The sequence below is a fragment of the Perognathus longimembris genome, chromosome 23, assembly GCF_023159225.1.
Source record: "Perognathus longimembris pacificus isolate PPM17 chromosome 23, ASM2315922v1, whole genome shotgun sequence".
NCBI classification, from domain to species: Eukaryota; Metazoa; Chordata; class Mammalia; order Rodentia; family Heteromyidae; genus Perognathus; species Perognathus longimembris.
The window spans coordinates 16,114,587-16,133,802 of record NC_063183.1 but is presented as its reverse complement, the minus strand read 5'-3'; the positions used below and the strand labels follow the sequence as shown (position 1 = coordinate 16,133,802).

At 41.3% G+C, this 19,216-nt stretch overlaps 1 protein-coding gene across 1 annotated transcript in view; it reads left to right on the top strand.

The window, feature by feature from the left end:
- LOC125340533 (ATP-binding cassette sub-family A member 17-like) overlaps window positions 1-19,216 on the top strand; it is a 51,382-nt gene that overhangs the window by 7,727 nt on the left and 24,439 nt on the right. The window contains exons 5-13 of the mRNA XM_048332194.1: window positions 529-691; window positions 2,710-2,969; window positions 4,815-4,931; window positions 6,532-6,649; window positions 8,103-8,276; window positions 10,765-10,937; window positions 11,841-11,984; window positions 12,669-12,798; window positions 16,352-16,506. Of these exons, the coding sequence (XP_048188151.1) occupies window positions 529-691; window positions 2,710-2,969; window positions 4,815-4,931; window positions 6,532-6,649; window positions 8,103-8,276; window positions 10,765-10,937; window positions 11,841-11,984; window positions 12,669-12,798; window positions 16,352-16,506 (1,434 nt within the window). The remainder of the gene's footprint in view (window positions 1-528; window positions 692-2,709; window positions 2,970-4,814; window positions 4,932-6,531; window positions 6,650-8,102; window positions 8,277-10,764; window positions 10,938-11,840; window positions 11,985-12,668; window positions 12,799-16,351; window positions 16,507-19,216) is intronic.

Below are 19,216 nucleotides of genomic sequence, written 5' to 3'. Positions count from 1 at the left end.
CTTTTTGTTCAAGGCTAGCACTCTGCCACTTGAGCCACAGCGCCACTTCTGGCCATTTTCTATATATGTGGTGCTGGGGAATCGAACGCAGGGCTTCATGTATACGAGACAAGTGCTCTTGCCACTAGGCCATATTCCCAGCCCAGATCTCAGCCTCTTGAGTAGCTAGGATTACAGGCATGAGCCACTGATGCAGGCCAAAAAATCTATTTAAACTATATTCATTCTCTTTCATCTCAGCTTTCAGATTGTTAAAAGATATTTGTTCTTAGCAGGCCTCTAACCAGAGTACAGGATGACATGTATTGACCTGCTTGATTACAGAAGCTGACTCTTAACACCAGGCCACATAATCCAGCTCTGTAACTTATCAGCTGAATAACCTTGGGAAAGTTACTAGAGTTTCTGGGCCTCAGAGTGATTACTAGTGTAATGGGGTTACTGTCAAACACACTTTTGCTCTGTCCTGAGTCATTGCTGGATTTCTAGATCTCATGACTGAATTTATTTTCTCTTTATTTTTTATAGGTTGAGTACAACTTGCGCTTTAGTTACATTCAGAGGAATTTTTTATCTTTGAAACATGTGTATTTTCAAGCTGACTTGGAAGGCTGGTGTACATCCTTTCTTTATCCTCCTTACCCAAGCCAAGAACCCCGGGAATTTACATATGCTGATGGAGGAACTCCTGGTAAGGAACCCCAAAAGCCTGTGCCATTACTATGACCATAGTTACTTTTGTCTTGTTGAACATAAATGTGATGATATTTTTATTTTTATTGTTGCCTCAACACTTGCTAAACTGCGCATTTCAGAAGCAGTTGAAAGAGTTTATTTAGAAATTATGGCATTCAATACAAGGCTTACATTGTTAGAGTAAGGTAGAATTGTTCAAAAGAAGGATGGAAACATTTCACAGGAACAAGGTGTATGTCTTCCCTGTGTTTCTGTTTAAACTTTTCTGCTTCAATAACAGACATATTGCCCTGCTGGTGGCACACGCCTGTAAACCTAGCTACTCAGGAGGCTGAGATCTGAAGATCACAGTTCAAAACTAGTCTGGCAGAAAAGTCCCAGTGTGACTCTTTGTTTTGTTTTGCCAGTCCTGGGGCTTGAACTCAGGGCCTGAGCGCTGTCCCTGGCTTCTTTTTAGTCAAGGCTAGCACTCTACCACTTGAGCCACAGCGCCACTTCTGGCTTTTTCTATATATGTGGTGCTGAGGAGCCAAACCTAGGGCTTCATGTATAGGAGGTGAGCACTTTACCACTTGGCCATATTCCCAGCCCCTCAGTGAGTCTTTTGTTGTTGCTTTTTTTTTTTCTTGCTTTTTTGCCAGTTGTGGAGCTTGAACTCAGGTCCTGAGCACTATCCCTGGCTTTTTTGCTCAAAGCTAGTACTGTACCACTTAGTAGTAGTAGTAAGTAGTGTTGAAGAATTGAACCTAGGGCTTCATGTTTGTGAGGCAAGCACTGTACTACCATGCCATATTCCCAGCCCCCCAGTGAGATTCTTATCTCCAGTTAACCATTCAAAAAACAGAAGTGGCTGTGGCTCAGGCTCAAAGACAGTGCCCAAGCCTGAGTTCAAGCTCCACAACAGACAAAAAGAAAATTGTTATTATTGTTCTCTACAGAAGCCATTTAATTGGCTTTCTTTCAGTGGTTAAAACAATTTACTCTTTTGCTATTTCTCTTTTCATGTTAAGAAAGTAAGTACTACTGGGATGGGGGTGAAACTTAATGAGAGAGTTACTTACCTGCCATGCACAAAACCCTGGGTTTGATTCCTAGCATTGTCACACACAAAAAAATACTGCTGATTGTTAGGAGTGTTGCGTGGGAATTCACCTGATATCATGATAGCTTCCAAGGGTAGTACCAGTCAAGCATCCTTGATCCTACTGACATGGCCTGCTCTCTGTTGCATCAGCCTTCCTGGGCTTAAGGCCCAGGAGCCAGTCTGTCAGCAAGTATTCATGCTCTCCAATTCATTTCATTTTTTTCTCCTTTTAATGTTTTATATCTTATTGTCTTTTAATAGTTTTACAAGGGGGTTTTGATTCAATATGTTAATTTATGAGTACAGTGCTCCAATTCACTTTTGATTTTTTTGGTTTCCCTCTGAGAGTATTAGAGTTAACAATCCTCTAGGAAACTAATTGCTCTTAGAAAGTTAAGTTGATAATCTGTGTTTCGTGAAAGAATGATCACACAGTTAATATGAAGCTTTGGGCCTGGATGTCTACCAAGTAGAAAACTAAGTCCAAGTATTTACAGTTTCATGCGATTGGTAGCACAATTCAAAGACTGTAGTCCTGGACTGTGTATTGGTAACAACTAAGAAACAGGCTACAATACATTAGGGAGGCTATATCTTTTATGTGATTTGAATTTAACCATCCTGTACACGTTAGATGATCAAAACTTTGGGTCCTCAAGTTGGGAGGTTCTTGTATGGGATATCCCTCATTTTTCTGCCCAGGTCTCCAGTACTCATTTTCTGACTGGAAATGTCATTGCCTTAACTCCAGGGATCCCTGGAGGCCCCCTCACTTCCCTCTATTCTGTATGTAGCATGAGGGTTCTAAGAATGTTTTCCTGCTGATATCTGTTACTGACTGGCTAGCCATGATCCATCTGAATCCCCTGTCATTTTCTTGTCTTCAGTCTTCCTTAATTTCTTAGATTTGGCATCCTGTTTTCTTGTAGGCTACCATAAAGAAGGCTTTCTGGCCATACAGCATGCTGTGGATAAAGCCATCATGAGGCACCATGCTCACAATGCAACAGTCACCATGTTTGAGAGTCTCAGTGTACTATTGCAGAGGTTCCCCTATGGACCTCATATCCAGGACAGGTTCTTCATGGTGCTTCAGAATGAGTTCCCTCTTCTCCTCATGCTCAGCTTCATTTCCATCGAGCTCATCATCATTAATTCCATTACATTGGAAAAGGAGAAAAAACTTAAGGTAATTGTTTCTGTTTCAGATAGATACCTCTCCTGGGACGGGCATGGGGCATATGCTAATGAAAAATAGCAAAAAAAATACAGCCCAAACAGGTAAGATATTGCTTAGGTGCAGAGCAATGTTCCAACAGAGTTGGAACTCTAAAATGCTTTCATACTGTTTGCAAAGTACCATCCATTATTATTACATGAATCTCTGCACAATGACTAGAGGTGTTCAGCTTAGTAGGTTCTGCTTGGCTAGCCCACTATCTGTCACCAGGAAGATGTTCAGACAATGCTTGTATAGGGTCTAGGGAAGGATCTTCCATAAGTGAGTCTCTTTCCATGATAAGGTGGTGTGGGAAGACAACCTGGAGTTCAGTTGTGCTGAGTTGCTCCTGAAGTAATCAGTGTTACTCACTTTTGGCTCTCTTCTGCTTGCCTACTCTCTCCTATTCTCATTTTCTGCCCTTTAAAACAAAATCTTCTGTCTTTTGTTTTTTGTTTCCTTTTTAGACAGGGTCTTTCTGTGTTTCCAAGATTGGCCTGGAACTTGATATGTTGCTCAGTCTGGCCTTAAACTTGGCATCTAAGTGCTGGGATTACAGCCACTCACCACCATGCTTAGCTAAAATACTCTCTTGAACTTTCTTTTCCTTAATTATTGATTATCACAACTATGATTTTTTTGGCAGTGTAGAGGCTTGAACCTCAGGCCCTTGTTCTACCTCTTAAGCCATGGCATCTTGGCGTCTTGCTTTTTGCTGGTTATTTTGAGATTGAGTCTTGCAAACATTTTTGTTTGTTTTGCCAGTCCTGGGGCTTGAACTCAGGGCCTGAGCACTGTCCCTAGATTCTTTTTGCTCAAGGCTAGCACTCTGCCACTTGAGCCACAGCGCCACTTCTGGCTTTTTCTATATATGTGGTGCTGAGGAATCGAACCCAGGGCTTCATGTATACAAGACGAGTACTTTACCACTAGGCCATATTCCCAGCTTGAGTCTTGCAGACTTTTATGTCAGGGCCTTGAACCATAATCCTCTGGTGGCCAGGTACTCCTTTTAGTCCTGATATAGGTGAAGTTTGACTTTCCCTATATGTTCACTGCTTCAGCAGCAAACTGGTGTAGAGAGCCAGGGGTGCCAAATGTTTGTGTTTTGGCCATTGGATTGGTCATGTTTCCTCTTTTTATACCTGTGTCTTTTCTTCAAATGAGCAGAGGTTAAAGAGCACTTTTTAAAAGCTTCAACTGACAACTGGGTGCAGTGGCTAACACCCATAATCCTAGCTACTCAGGAGACAATCTGAAGATTGCAGTTCAAAGCCAGCCTAGGCAGGAAAGTCTGTGATGCTCTTGTCTCTATTTTAACCTGCAAAAAGCTGGACATAGCATTATGGCTCAGTCTTGAATAGAAAAACCTAAAGCTAAAGGACACACCCAGGCCTTGAGTTAAAGCCCTTCAAGATTGTACTGGCACCAAGAACAAACAAACAAATATTTCAGCTGCCAATAGAATTTAAAAGTAGGACATACAGGGAATTTGGAGTTTATCCTCAACACAGTAGAACCAATTGATTTATAGGAGGTATCAGTAAATGAAACTAGCAGTATACTTGACATTTCAAAAGGAGAATTATTTTAATACCATGCCTCCTGTACCATAACCAAACCAGATAAATGCCACTCACTGGTTTATACTAATTTTTTCTGGCCATTTGGTTTCTGAGGTCCCACTAACTACTTCTCAATACAAGCATGTGCAGCCCTTCATTCCAGGCTGCTGGGTTTTTAGTATCAGACTGCCAAGCTGGACCAGCTAGGCTGAACACTAGACTGTAATGCATGGTTATTTGGCTTTTTTAGGACTATATGTGTATGATGGGACTGGAGAGCTGGATACATTGGATTGCTTGGTTCATCATGTTCTTTATTTCTGTCCTCATTGCCGTTACTGTTATGACCATTCTCTTCTGCACAAAGGTACATATCTCTTGTTCTTTGGATTGTGCTAAGCTGTGAAAGGTGGGAAAGAAATCTGGTGTGGTATGGGTGATATAAATTTTTAATATGTCTAGTCAATCATTGTTTATTGGTTTTTGTTGAGACATAATTCCTGTGTTTTTGAAAATAGTTATACAGAAGAGTTCACTTCAAGTCAAATTATGATTATAATGCATCTTGATCAGTGTCACTCTTTCTATTTGTTCTCCCCATCCTTCCTAGTCCCATCAAGTTAGGCAGTTCCATTTTTACAGGTATATGAACATAATGACTATTTGTACATCCTTCCCCTCTCCATTTATTAACCATTTCTTACCCTCTCCTCCCACAAAGAAAAAAAATACATGTTTCAATTTTCTGGTATTTTTGTACCATTCCTTGGGCTTGGGCACTGTCCCTGAGCCCTTTTGCTCAAAGCTAGCAATCTGCCACTTGAGCCACAGCTCTACTTCCAGCTTTTTCGTAGCTAATTGAAGACAAGAGGGCTGGGAATATGGCCTAGTGGTAAAGCGCTCGCCTCATATACATGAAGCCCTGGTTTCGATTCCTCAGCACCACATATATAGAAAAAGCCAGAATGGTGCTGTGGCTCAAGTGGTAGAGTGCTAGCCTTGAACAAAAAGAAGCCAGAGACAGCACTCAGGCCCTGAGTTCAAATCCCAGGACTGGCAAAAAACAAAACACAACAAAAAAGAAGACAAGAGTCTCACAAGTTTTCCTGCCTGGGCTGACTTGGAATCATTATCCTCAGATCTCAGCCTCCCGAGTAGTTAGGATTACAGGAAGCGGAGCTATGGCTCAAAGTGGTAGAGTGTTAGCCTTGAGCAAAAGAGCTTAGAGACAGCACTGAAGCTCTGAATTCAAACCCTAAAACTGACAAAAGAATGAAAAAAGTAGTTATTGATGACAGTTTGGAAAACCTCATGTTGATACCTGCTTGTGTTTGCTGAAAGATTTAAGAGGTTGGGGTTGTGGCTCAAGTAGGAGAGTGTCTACGTAGTATGCTGAGACCCCACGTTTAAACCCTAGTATTGCAGAGGAAAAAAGGAAGATAGAGATATTAAAAGAAATACCAAGATTAGGGCTGGGGAGATGGCCTAGTGGCAAGAGTGCTTGCCTTGTATACATGAGGCCCTGGGTTTGATTCCCCAGCACCACATATACAGAAAACGGCCAGAAGTGGCGCTGTGGCTCAAGTGGCAGAGTGCTAGCCTTGAGCAAGAAGAAGCCAGGGACAGTGCTCAGGCCCTGAGTCCAAGGCCCAGGACTGGCAAAAAAAAAAAAAGATTATATGTTAGTGATAATAACAGTGTTCAAAGAAGGAAAACATTCACACTGTGTAAAACATTATTTTCAAACTCATGTTTTTTACAAAAAAAGTCTCATGCACTGACAGTAATTTGTAAATAGCAATAGGTACTGGATCATGTGTCTGCCTTAAAAACCTATGCATGTTTTTTAGCTTAAGATAATCGTGAATGTTAAAAATATTTTTCTACAGTGTATATTGATGTTTTATGCTTTTCCCACATTCTTTCCATGTAAAAACTGTGTATCTGTATCTGTGATTGTTTTGTAGATAAAAAATGTGGCTGTCTTCAGGAACAGTGACCCTAGTTTGATATTTGTTTTTCTAACATGTTTTGCCATTGCCACAATTTTCTTTGCATTCATGATGAGCACATTCTTCCAAAAAGGTGAGTCTTAATGTAAGTTTCTGTGAGTGGATGCTTGTGACTAATTTTTCTGGAATTCCCATTACCTATACCATTAAGTATTATTCTTCCAAAGCAAAGTTTTCAGTTTTATGATTATATCTGCAGAACAGTTTTATTCCCCATTACTGGCTTATTTAAATGCTTTATTTAATGCTACTATAACTTCAAGTGGAGGTAAATAATAAGTTTCAACTAAAGAAAAATGGAAAGATAAGATATCCAAAGCAGATAACATTCTAAACCTTTTTTTTGTTGTTGTTTTTGTTTTTTGTCAGTTGTGGGGCTTGAACTCTGGGCTTGGGCACCTGTCCCCGAGCTCTTCAACTCAAGGCTAGTGCTCTACCACTTGAGCCACAGTGTCATTTCCAGTTTTCTGGTGCTTCGTTGGAGATAAGAGTCTCATAGACTTTTCCTGCCCAGGCTGGCTTTGAACCGAGATCCTCAGGTCACAGCCTCCTGAGTAGCTAGGATTACAGGCATGAGCCACCTATGCCACCTGACTAACATTCTAGATCCTGATTGTGAAGTTGGGGCACAAGAGAAAGGTGGCTTCTAAGATAATGAAGTAAAAAAGAATTTCTGGTGCCTCAGGCTCCTTCCTGCTCAAACACCTCTTCCTGTAAGAAACTGTGTGTCTGCTCAACCAATGAAAAAAGCCAGTGGCACATATGCAAGCCATCAAACAACCCAACCCAGGGGAGGAGATGTGAGAGAAGCCTGTACTTCAAAAAACTGCCCTTTAAGAAGACTCCTTTGGACCCCTTTTTGGGCCCCTTTACAACCTTGCAAACTTTTCTTTGTCACATTTTCAACTCTTATTCTCTTCGATTTTCAACTCTTATTCTCTTAACTTCGCAGAAGTCAAACATCTGCATTTAACTTGAGTTCAGCTGCCAAGCTTTGGTCAGATAGGTCTTCTGTCCTAATCTGGAGCCACTATGCTTAAAACCTGGTAAACCTTTACTCCTTTACTGTAATTTACAAATTCCCTGAATTTTTAGTAAACTTATTTAATGTGACTATATTTTATTTCCTTTTCTACAAAACAGGGAAGTTGTATAGACTGGATAAAATGATACATGGAAAGCTCTTGCCATAGTGCCAACCTGGGCTTAAATAGGTGCTACGCAATCTACCACTCATCTCTTAAGAAGAGAATTTTTGTTGTAGGAGACACTAGTACAGTTTTAGAGAGAGTAGGTTTTAGACATAATTATGCATGCATGAAGGTTCCTTTCATACTGCAAATATTCCTTGTCTTTTAGTAGTAATAGTTCCAGTACAAAAGGTTTCTTAGGGAATTGCTTCACTTCTGAAATGCTGAGACAAGTGCAGAGATACTTTCCTTAAAAGAACTAAGAAAAGGAGAATATGTCACAGAACTTTGTACATTACTGATGAAACTCTTCATTTCTTCCTTCTGAACTTGCAGCCCATGTTGGAACTGCCATAGGAGGGACTGTCTTCTTCTTTACCTACCTCCCTTACCTGTACCTCACTTTTAGCTACCACCAGAGGAGCTATAGCCAGAAGATCAGCTTTTGTCTCTTCTCAAATGTTGCCATGGCAATGGGAATCCGATTCATCTCTAGGTTTGAGGCAGAAGGTGAGATTTGTCTTTCTCCTTCTCAGACAGTCTTCAGGTGACCTGGATACTTTGCTCCAGGAAAGGTTGACTTTCTTTCCAATGAACTTAACACACTGATACATTTCATTTGCAATATACTTAAAGCTATAGTAGGTGCTTTCTGGGAAGCTAAAGAAATACATAATGTGGCTGGGGGTATGGCCTAGTGGCAAGAGTGCTTGCCTCTTATACATGAAGCCCTGGGTTCAATTCCCCAGTACCACATATACAGGAAACGGCCAGAAGTGGCGCTGTGGCTCAAGTGGCAGAGTGCTAGCTTTGAGCAAAAAGAAGCCAGGGAGAGTGCTCAGGCCCAGAGTCCAAACCCCAGGACTGGCCAAAAAATAAAAATAAAAATAAATACATAATGTGATTCATATAATAAATTTTGCAATACAATTGGGGAGAAAAACTAAGACATATTAAAGAATTAATAAATTCGAGCCAAGCATGGTGGTATGTGCTGGTAGAAGGCTGGAGCAGTAAGAACTCTTGAGTGCTAGAGTTCAACTCCAGGCTGGGCAACATAGTGAGTCCATCTCAAAAAATTACTAGGAAAATATATTTTATTATGTAGGTATAAATTATATAGATGATGTGTTTTCAATATTAAATGACTCATGTTAATACCTAGGTCTCCAGTTGGTTGGGACTGTGAAAGTTCTAGAAACTAGCAGGTAAGGCCTAGAAGAAGTAGGTAATGGGAATGAATGAAGATATCTTGTCTCCTCCCCCTTTCTGTCTGTCTTTGCTTCCTGTCCACCAGGAGGTGAAGGACCTCCTGCTGTGCATAATCCCTCTACCATATTCTGCCCAAGAGCATGGGATCAACCACCCTCACAATGAACTCTCTAAAATCATGAGCAAAAATAAACCTTTATGCTGGTGAGCCAAAATAAATCTTTATGCCAGGCACTGGTGGCTCACACCTGTAATCCAAGCTACTAAGGAGGCTGAGATCTAAAGATCACAGTTTGAAGTCAGCACAGGCAGGAAAGCCCATGAGGCTCTTATTTCCAATTAAGCACAAAAAAAAGCCAAAAGTTGAGCTGTGGCTCAAGTAGTAGAGCATTAGCCTTTAGCAAAAAAGCTCAGGGACAGTACTGCGACTCTTTAGTTCAAGCCCCAGGACCAGCGTGCACGCGCATGCACACACACACACAAACACACACACACACACTAAATATAAAAAATCTTTCCTCTAAATTGTTTATGTCAGGTATTTTATCATAATGATGGCACTGGGCTTCCCTTCCATTTTTTTTTAAATTTTTGTGCCAGTGCTATCACTTGAACTTAGGGCCTCACACTCTTCATGACTTGCTTGCTCATTGCTAGTGTTCTACCACTTGAGCCATATCTCCAGTTTGATATTTTGCTGGTTAATTGGAGATGGAGTCTTGAGAACTTTCTGCCTAGGCTGGCTTCTGTAAAGTCCACCCCCTGGAGAGCACCATGCAGATGCCCCCCACCCCCAGCCTGTTTAAGTCTGTGCCCATAGTACCTGTGTTACCTAGGTAACTGGCACACCTGGAGGCAGTTACCTCCCCCTTCTCTGAGGTCATATCCAATCCACTTGGCCATACCTCCCTCCCCTGCCCTAGATAAGCAGGGCCTGGCGATGTTCAGCCATTCTCTCCGGCCATGCATCATCTTGGCCACAGGCCAACAGTTGGGGAATAAAATTTTCTCTTCTGCCTGAATACCGCATGGTGTTCTTCTTCAACGGCTATCTACTTTAATAAGCCTTACAGCTTCGAACTGCAATCCTCAGGTCTCAGGTGGCAGATGTTGGAGATACTAAAACCAAGAGCCCTTGGCCCCAGAAACTTCAGAACTGGGGACAGTGATGAGTGACCAGATTGACAGTGGAGCACAGGATTTCCTATCAGTTATCCTGGTGGACTTCATACACATGGGGGCTAGGCATGTTGCCCAGACAGGAATGTGGGTAAACGTTTCTTGAGAAGGAGTTACTTATATGAAGCTGACCTTTAATGTAAGAGTTAGCCAAAGCAGGTTGGGAGGAGTGGGAAGGTATTCCAGTAGCATATGTACAAGTGTGGAGATGTGTATTTAAGGAATGTGGGTAAACGTTTCTTGAGAAGGAGTTACTTATATGAAGCTGACCTTTAATGTAAGAGTTAGCCAAAGCAGGTTGGGAGGAGTGGGAAGGTATTCCAGTAGCATATGTACAAGTGTGGAGATGTGTATTTAAGGCTGTGTCTTGTTTCTTACTTTTTGGTGTTGGTCAAAGTACTGCCACTCAACAACACTAATAAACCTGCTTTATCTCATGCGAGCAACCTTCTTTTTATCTCTCCTCCTTCCTGTGCCTTAGGTTGGTTTTGCAATGTTGCAGATGCAAATAGTTTAGTTTTGTTCCTGGCCTAACCCCTTGCTGTTTGACCGGAAGACTGGTGACTTCTGTGCCTTTGATGTAGCCCCTGTCCTTCCTCTGTGACAGGCACAGGCTTGCAGTGGAAGAACATGGGCAGTATCACAGGAGAGTTCAGCTTCACTCAGGTGCTGCTGATGCTCCTCTTGGACTCATTCTTATACTGTCTGATAACCTGGTACATGGAGAACATTTTCCCAGGGAACTTTCAAACATCCAAGCCTTGGTACTTCTTTGCCTTGGTGAGTTCTAATGCTGCTGTTTCATAGATGGATGTTAAGTGTTTCATATTACTATGTCTCTCGGTGATATCCTGATTAAAATCTTAAACCCCAGGAAGTTTACCCTGGGTTCATTAACAAACCTGTCAGCTAATAGAATATGGTTGTCAGCTAATGGAGCTAATGGAGCATGATTAACAGTCCTAATTTTGCTGATACTTGCTGTACAGATGATGCAATGGGCCTGAGTGGGGTGTCAGTCTCATACAGAGTCCCTCTTGTAGTGCTAGAGTCCTCTCCCATTCTTTCCCATTCACTCACACTAGAAGGAGGAGACAATGTGAAGTACTCTGAGACCTCTATTCCCTACAGGACAATGATGGGGATACAGCTTTTCTTGATAACCCCCAGAGTTCTCAGAATCAGTTGTCTTCTAGGATGACAGCTTACAAAATTGAGCTTCTAATGTTCAATTTAGCCCTTTACCATGCCTTTGGTTGCCTACCCAGGGCTACTGATCCCCATGGAATCACAGGCACTTGGTTGGACCCTCTACAGAGTCTGCTTTGTATCCCTGCTTAGATTGTGGAGAAATGATAGACCATTATCTCCAGTATTTCTCTAGGCACCAGCCAACAACTCCAGGGCTGCTGACTGCTGGGACAGTGGTTTTCGGAGTATATCAGAAACCTGGAAATGAGGCAGCTTTCCTAGTTACTTCTTAAGGACCATGGGTCAGACTGAAATCCAGTTGACTGGTATTGAGTCTGTAGCCAAGTAGATTCACTTCTCTAGGCACCATTAAATACTTGATGCAACATGTAAACTGCCTTTGGGGGGGATAGGTGTGCCAATTTACCAAAATAATTATCTTCCAGAAGAATCCACATGAATTATTGATGCTTAGGTTGATTTCCTCTGCAGCCTTCCTACTGGCTTGGGAACCATATTCCAGTGACAAGGCCGCTGCTGCACCTGGAAGATTCTAAGAAAACTCCGGGAAGTCAGTTCATGCAGGAAGAGCCAACTGATCTGATAAGAGGGATTGAAATCCATCATCTATACAAGGTATCAACTCACAAACCTTCCAAGAACTTAAGAAACAACCAATGTAAGCTTATCTTTTATTCTTGTAAATATAGTCTTATCACAAGATATTCTTTGTCACTGAGAATTTCAGTCACTTCTGTAATGCTACCCTCAGAGTTAGGAACATAGTTTGAAATGCCCTATTTCTGGCCATGTAGTTGAATGACTGCATGGAAAGTTTCATGTGTCTCTTGGACGCAGTGTCCTCTCATCTCTAGTACCAAATACCTCTGGACTTTCACTGGAATTCATTCATTTGGTACATGACCTTATTATTATTATTTTACTATTATTATGTGGTTGAACAAAGAGGTTACAATTCCATAAGTCAGGTTATGAGTATAAAGTTTCTTGGTCAGTGCCACCCCTTCCATGGTTGTCCCCCTTTCTCCCTTTTCCCATCCATCCTCTCAAGTAACCTAGTTCAGTTTCTACATAATGTGTTATGTGACTTTTATCCACCACATCAAATTGAAAACCACATTGTGCTATTGGCTTGCCGGTGCAAAAGCCGAGGCAATTGTTCTTACATAGGTGACTGCAAAGCCTTGCCCCACACAGAGCACTGTGTTGGTGAAGGACTCTGGCACCAAGGTGTGAGCTCAGTACTCTGCTTCCCGGGTGTGGGTGTTATACTGCCAGTCATGCCTTGACCTTCCACAGGTGTTTCACAGGGGAAGGAATAAATACATAGCAGTCAGAGATCTGAACATGAATATGTACAGGGGGCAGATCACTGTGCTTCTGGGACACAACGGAGCTGGAAAATCTACTACCTGCTCCATGCTCACAGGTACCTATATGGGATCAACCCTCCTGAGGAAGCCCTGAAGAAGGCACTGAGCAGAGCTAGATTTGGGTTTCATTTCCTCTGTTAGATCTTATTGATATTTTAATTAGCACTATTTGTTTATTTTACCACCTATTTAGCATCTTATTACTCAGTGTTCCCTATGCCAGGAAAAGGAAACCTTTGCCTCTCTCAGTCAATCTGCAGAACTCAGTTTCATTTACTATGAGAAGATATTGAAAGTGATTTGAAATTTCTTTTCAGATAAAACTTTCTTATGACTGCCAGGCATTGCTAATCTCTCAACAAAAACATATGTCCATAAACATCTATAACTTTTGGTTGCCCCAAGAACTTTAGAATAATGTTTGTGAATTACTTGAAAATGACTCTAGTTTCAGAATAATTTTATGTCTAAAATAATTTTATGCCTAATTATTTTGCATCTAATCAACTAAAATAATACTATAAGAAGATATATGTACTAAAGGCTTCACAAAAATAAAGTTCTGAACCCATCAGTGAGATGCATTTTCAACTTTTAAGGAGCTGTAAAAGCCAGTCAGAACACTACACTGTGGGGAAGCAGTCAGACTGCTGTGATTTTCCTCACAACTGCCCATGTAAATGTCTTCAACCTTCTATTAAAAACATTTAAAGAGCTGGTGCCAGTGACTTACACCTATAGTCACAGGCTTAGATCTGAATGATGTTAGTTTGAAGTTTTCTAGACTCTCATCTTCAAACTAATCAGCAAAAAGCTGGACTTGAGGCATAGCTCAAGTGGTAAGAGTGCCAACCAAGCAAGCGAACTAAGTGAACATAAGGCCCTGAGGTCAAATTCCAGTACCACAAAAACAAAACAAGAAAACATTGAAGAGCAGGATATAGTGACATTTGGTTACTTTTGGCCAGCCTTCTGATTGCAGAACTTTGACAAACAATTCTCAGCCAGCAGAAATTCAACAAAGGGGCTCTCTGTGTGTCCTGTTGATGTCTGAATCCCGCAGTTTTCTGGAAAGACATACTGGTATTTCTAGAAAGATAGAACGGTGGTCCTCTTTCAGGAACAGACATTGCTATTCCTGATAGCATGGCCAGTTAGGAAGAGTCGTTCCTCTAACATGTTTGTAAGGTACTCACTGTTGGAAAGGAGGTCCAACCACAATCCCCAGGCTAACTGTCAAAGAAGCAAGTCAGATACTAGTTCATTACAGTGAGGCCATAAACATTTTTTACCCTGTAGACTCCCCTATTTCCTTCCCTCTTGTTTTGTTGCTCATTTAGTTTTTGTTGTTGCTGTTGTTATTGTTTTGCCAGTCCTAGGGCTTGAACTCAGGGCCTGAGCACTGTCCCTGGCTTCTCTTTGCTCAAGGCTAGCACTCTACAACTTGAACCACAGCGCCACTTCTGGGTTTTTCTGAATATGTGGTGCTGTGGAATCGAACCCAGGGCTTCATGTATACGAGGCAAGCACTCTACCACTAGGCCATATTCCCAGCCCTGCTCATTCATTTGTATGTATGTGTGTTATTTCTGTGTCTTCCCAATCCTATCCCCCTTGCTAAGGAATTGATTCTGCTTACTTCTGGATCCACAGTGCGCAGAGAGTGTTTCACAGTATGGATACTCAGTAAATGTCATTGAATAAATTATTGAAATTACTAATTAATATAATTACAAGTACTGCCAAAATAAGACTATAAATGTTATATCAGAGAAGCTCCACCACAGATTTCTACCAGCTTGATTTGGCATAGAAAACAATGGTAACTTTGCCCCCATAAAAGTGACGCCAATAAGAGGCACATATGGGATTCAGGAGCTCTGAGATGCTATGCTGGGAAGGAAAATATGGCTACTTGTCCTGAATGTTAGAAAGCAAAGAACTTCCATACCAGCTGGGGATATGGCCTAGTGGCAAGAGTGCCTGCCTCATATACATGAGGCCCTGGGTTCAGTTTCCCAGCACCACATATACAGAAAATGGCCAGAAGCGGCGCTGTGGCTCAAGTGGCAGAGTGCTAGCCTTGAGCAAAAAGAAGCCAGGGACAGTGCTCAGGCCCTGAGTCCAAGCCCCAGGACTGGCCAAAAAAAACAAACAAACAAACCAAAAAAAAGAACTTCATACCATGGTAGTGTGCAGAAAGTGTGCTTTAGACTCCATTTCTTTGCCAAGTAAAATGATGTGGCTATTTGGGGTTTCTATTAGTTCTTCTGTTATAACTTTACATGAAGATTTGTTAAAGTTAGTGTATAATAACACCACCTTTTAATCTTTTCCCCCCAAAATGATCATAGATATTTTATTATACACAAAGTAGCAAATCTAAAAACCCAACCAGTGGGTAATTTGGTAGTATGCATAAAAAAATCTTGAAATTTTTTGTCTTCTTTTTCTGTCTTTTGATCTACCAAAATCTACTTATATATTTATTGAATGTAGAGAAATAATGTCAATATATTGTTATATGGAAAAAAGGACAATTAAAAACTCAAATTTATATATGTTAACTTTTTTTTGGGGGGGGGGCTGGTCCTAAGTCTTGAACTCTGGGCCTGGGCATTGTCCCTGAACGCCTTTTGCTCAAAGCTAGCACTCTTACCACTAGAGCAACAGCACCACTTACAGTTTTTTCTGTGATTTAACTGGAGATAAGACTCAGACTTTCCTGCCCAGACTGGCCTCAAACTGTGACCCTCAGACCTCAGCCTCCTGAGTAGCTAGTATTATAGGCGTGAGCCACTGACATTCAACTTGTTTTCTTTATTATTCCCTTTTCTCTTTTTCCAACTTTTTTTGCAATAAAGACAACGCCCTTTTCATCCTAATGAGAATAAAGACAAAGATACTATACCGGGAGGCAGGCTTCAGGGTTTTGTTTTTGTTTTTGTTTTTGTTTTTTGCCAGTCCTAGGGCTTGGACTGAGGGCATGAGCACTATCCCTGGCTTCTTTTTGCTCAAGGCTAGCACTCTACCACTTGAACCACAGCGCCCACTTCTGGCTTTTTCTGTGTATGTGGTACTAAGGAATTGAACCAGGGCTTCCTGCATGCTAAGCGAGCACTCTACCACTAAACCACATTCCCAGCACCAGCTTCAGAGTTTAAAGACATATATGTAGCAGTAAATGTATTCACTTATTCATTCACTGAACAAATATTTATTGGGAATCAAAGATAAGATTACAAACTTTGCCTTTGAGGATCTCAATTCAAGACTTTTATTCCCCAAATGCTTTTCTCCTTCACCACTTTACTAAAGTGATAATATGTTTTAGAGGTGCATATGTTTTAGTTACTTAACCAGATTGAAATTGCTCAAAAGCAGAAAGGCTATCTCCTATCTCTAATCATCCCCACACATCCTAGTGCACACATAGAACATATATTCCCTGAATGCTACTGATTGGCTGACAGTGGTAAAGAAGTAGAATAAGGGCTTATGGGAGAATGAGTAAACAAAGCAGAGAGGGATTAGAGTCATTAGGTCTTTATATTGTTGAATCTTCTGACTGAAGATGATTTTTAGGATATCTTTTCTACTTGGTTCTAGGTCTTATTATCCCTTCAAGTGGACAGGCTTATATCAATGGATATGAAATTTCAACAGACATGGTTCAAATTCGGAAGAACATGGGCTGGTGTCCCCAGAATGATATCTTATTTGAAAACTTTACAGTAGCAGAACAGCTTTCTTTCTATGCTCAGGTAAATTGGTAGGTAACAGAGATCTGTTTCCTCTGTGTCCTTCTTTGGGATAGCTGCAGCTCTATGACTCACTTTGGGAGGATCTTTTAAAGAAATGCTCATTTTCTGTACTGTCAACACTTATAACACATTTGGTATGAGAATATTGAGATTAGGAGAGAGGGCAGTTTCTCATACCAACCAATTCTCCCAGCACCAACTGGTTATCCTACAATTCAGTTCTGACACTACCCGCACTGCCTGCCCAAGTCAAACGTTCAATCCCACAAGATTCTCCTACTTCAGATGCTAATTATAAGTTCCAAGTTGTCACTAGTACTTCTGACCAACTATCAATTGAGGGTTCTTATAGCCCCCTCTTCAGGTTCAGTAATTTTCTGCACTTGCTCATAAACTCAGGGAAACATACATACTTGCACTGAGTAGTTTGTTGTAAAGAAAGCAAATGAACACTGAGATGAAAAAGTGGATATATCAAGATACTGAGTGGCCATACTCTCTCCTAGTATAATACCGTGTTTCGAACCCAGACTCCCCAAAACCCATAGTTTAGAGGTTTTGTGCAGACTATATTATTTAGGCATGATGGATCATTGGTTCAGTCCCCTGCCCCTTCCTCCTCCCCAGAGGATGAGGAGTGAGCTAAATGTTGTAAGCTTCTTGTCTTGGTTTAGTCTTTCTGATGACGATCTCCATGTTGACATTGTCCAGGAGCCTTCCACAAATCACTTCATTAGAATAAAAGATATTTCTATCATACAGAAAATTCCAAGGGATTTAGGAACTCAAAAATAACCCGTACACCAAAGGGGTGGATGTGTAGATCAATGGGAGAGCATCTTCCTGGCAAGTGTGAGACTTCAAACCCTATTACCACCCCACCAAAAAAACCCAAAACAAAACATGCTGGATGTGGTGGCACACTTGTATCAAATGCATTTTCCACAGAAGCCTAAAAGAATTGTGGTTCCAAACTCAATGGCACTGACATCAACAATTTACTCAACAAATCTAAGTTGATGAGTCAGTGTTTAGTAGAAATTGCTAATAGAGTGGTAGATAACTACCCTTCTAAAGGGATATATTAGCCCAAACTGGCCCAGATCTCTGTCTCTACCAGTCTGCCTAACAAGCTCCTATTTTATGCCACTAAGTTCATAGCAGAAACCTGGACTTAGATCGCCACCCACTGTCAAACCACATGTAACTACAGATTCAAATAAGATTACCAAAACCAGAGTCTGGGAAAAGTAGTTTGTTTAGGTTATAGTTCATCTTTGTCAAGTTTTCTTTCTTCTTTTTTGCCCATCATGGGGCTTGAACTCAGGTCCTGGGCTATGTCCCTGGAGCTTCTCTGTGCTCAAGGATAGTGCTGTACTGCTTTAGCCACAGCACCACTTCCAGCTTTTTCTGTTTATGTGGTACTGAGGAATTGAACCTAGGGCTTTATGAATGCTAGGTGAGCACTCTACCACTAAACCTCATTCCCAGTCCCCAAGTTTTCTATATATAAGATCAAATGATCTCAATGGGAGATAGTTGTATTTCAACCTTGTTTCTTTCAACCTGGTTGATTTCTATTCCCTATTTCCCTTGGCTACAGCATCCAGTGTAATGTTGAATAAAATGGCAAGAGCAGACATACTATTTTCTTCTTATGGAGAAAATTTTTAGATATACTGTTAAGTATGATGCTGCTGCCTGTGGCTTTTCCTACTTGCTCTTTTTCTCTCTCTTTAAAAAAAATTTTTTTGCTGGTCCTAGGGCTTGAACTCAGGGTCTGAGCATTAAACCTGAGGTTTTTGTTTTTGTTTTTGTTTTTTTGCTCAAGGCTAAGATTCTACCACTTGAGACACAGCCCCACTTCTGACTGTTTGGTTAACTGAAGATAAAGACATGGACTTTCTTGTCCTGGCTGGCTTTGAACTGCGATCCTCAGATCTCAACCTCCTGAGTAGCTAGGATTATAGGCATGAGTCACCAATGCCCAGCTTATCTGTGCTCTCTACATGTTGAGGATGTTCCTTTCCACTTAAAAAACAATACTTTTTTTTTAAATCACAGAAGGGTGTTGGATATTTTTTTTTTTTTTTTTTTTTTTTTGGCCAGTCCTGGGCCTTGGACTCTGGGCCTGAGCACTGTCCCTGGCTTCTTCCCGCTCAAGGCTAGCACTCTGCCACTTGAGCCACAGCGCCACTTCTGGCCGTTTTCTGTATATGTGGTGCTGGGGAATCGAACCTAGGGCCTCGTGTATCCGAGGCAGGCACTCTTGCCACTAGGCTATATCCCCAGCCCGGGTGTTGGATTTTGACAAATGCTTTTCTGTGTCTTCTGAGATTATTATGTGATATTGGTCTGTTACTATACTGCAGTGCAATTTGATGCTAATAATGAAGGTAGCACAGAGTTCTTTTTTTAAATTATTTATTTTTTTATAGTTTCATACATTAGGCCATGGGTACATTTCTTGTACTATTTGTTACCTCTTCCCTCATCCCCCCTCCTTCTCCCCCTTCCCCTCTCCCCCCATGAGTTGTTCAGTTGGTTTACACCAAATGTTTTTTTTTGTTTTTTTTTTGCCAGTCCTAGGCTGTGAACTCAGGGCCTGAGCACTGTCCCTGGCTTCTTTTTTTGCTCAAGGCTAGCACTCTACCACTTGAGCCACAGCGCCACTTCTGGCCATTTTCTGTATATGTGGGGCTGAGGAATC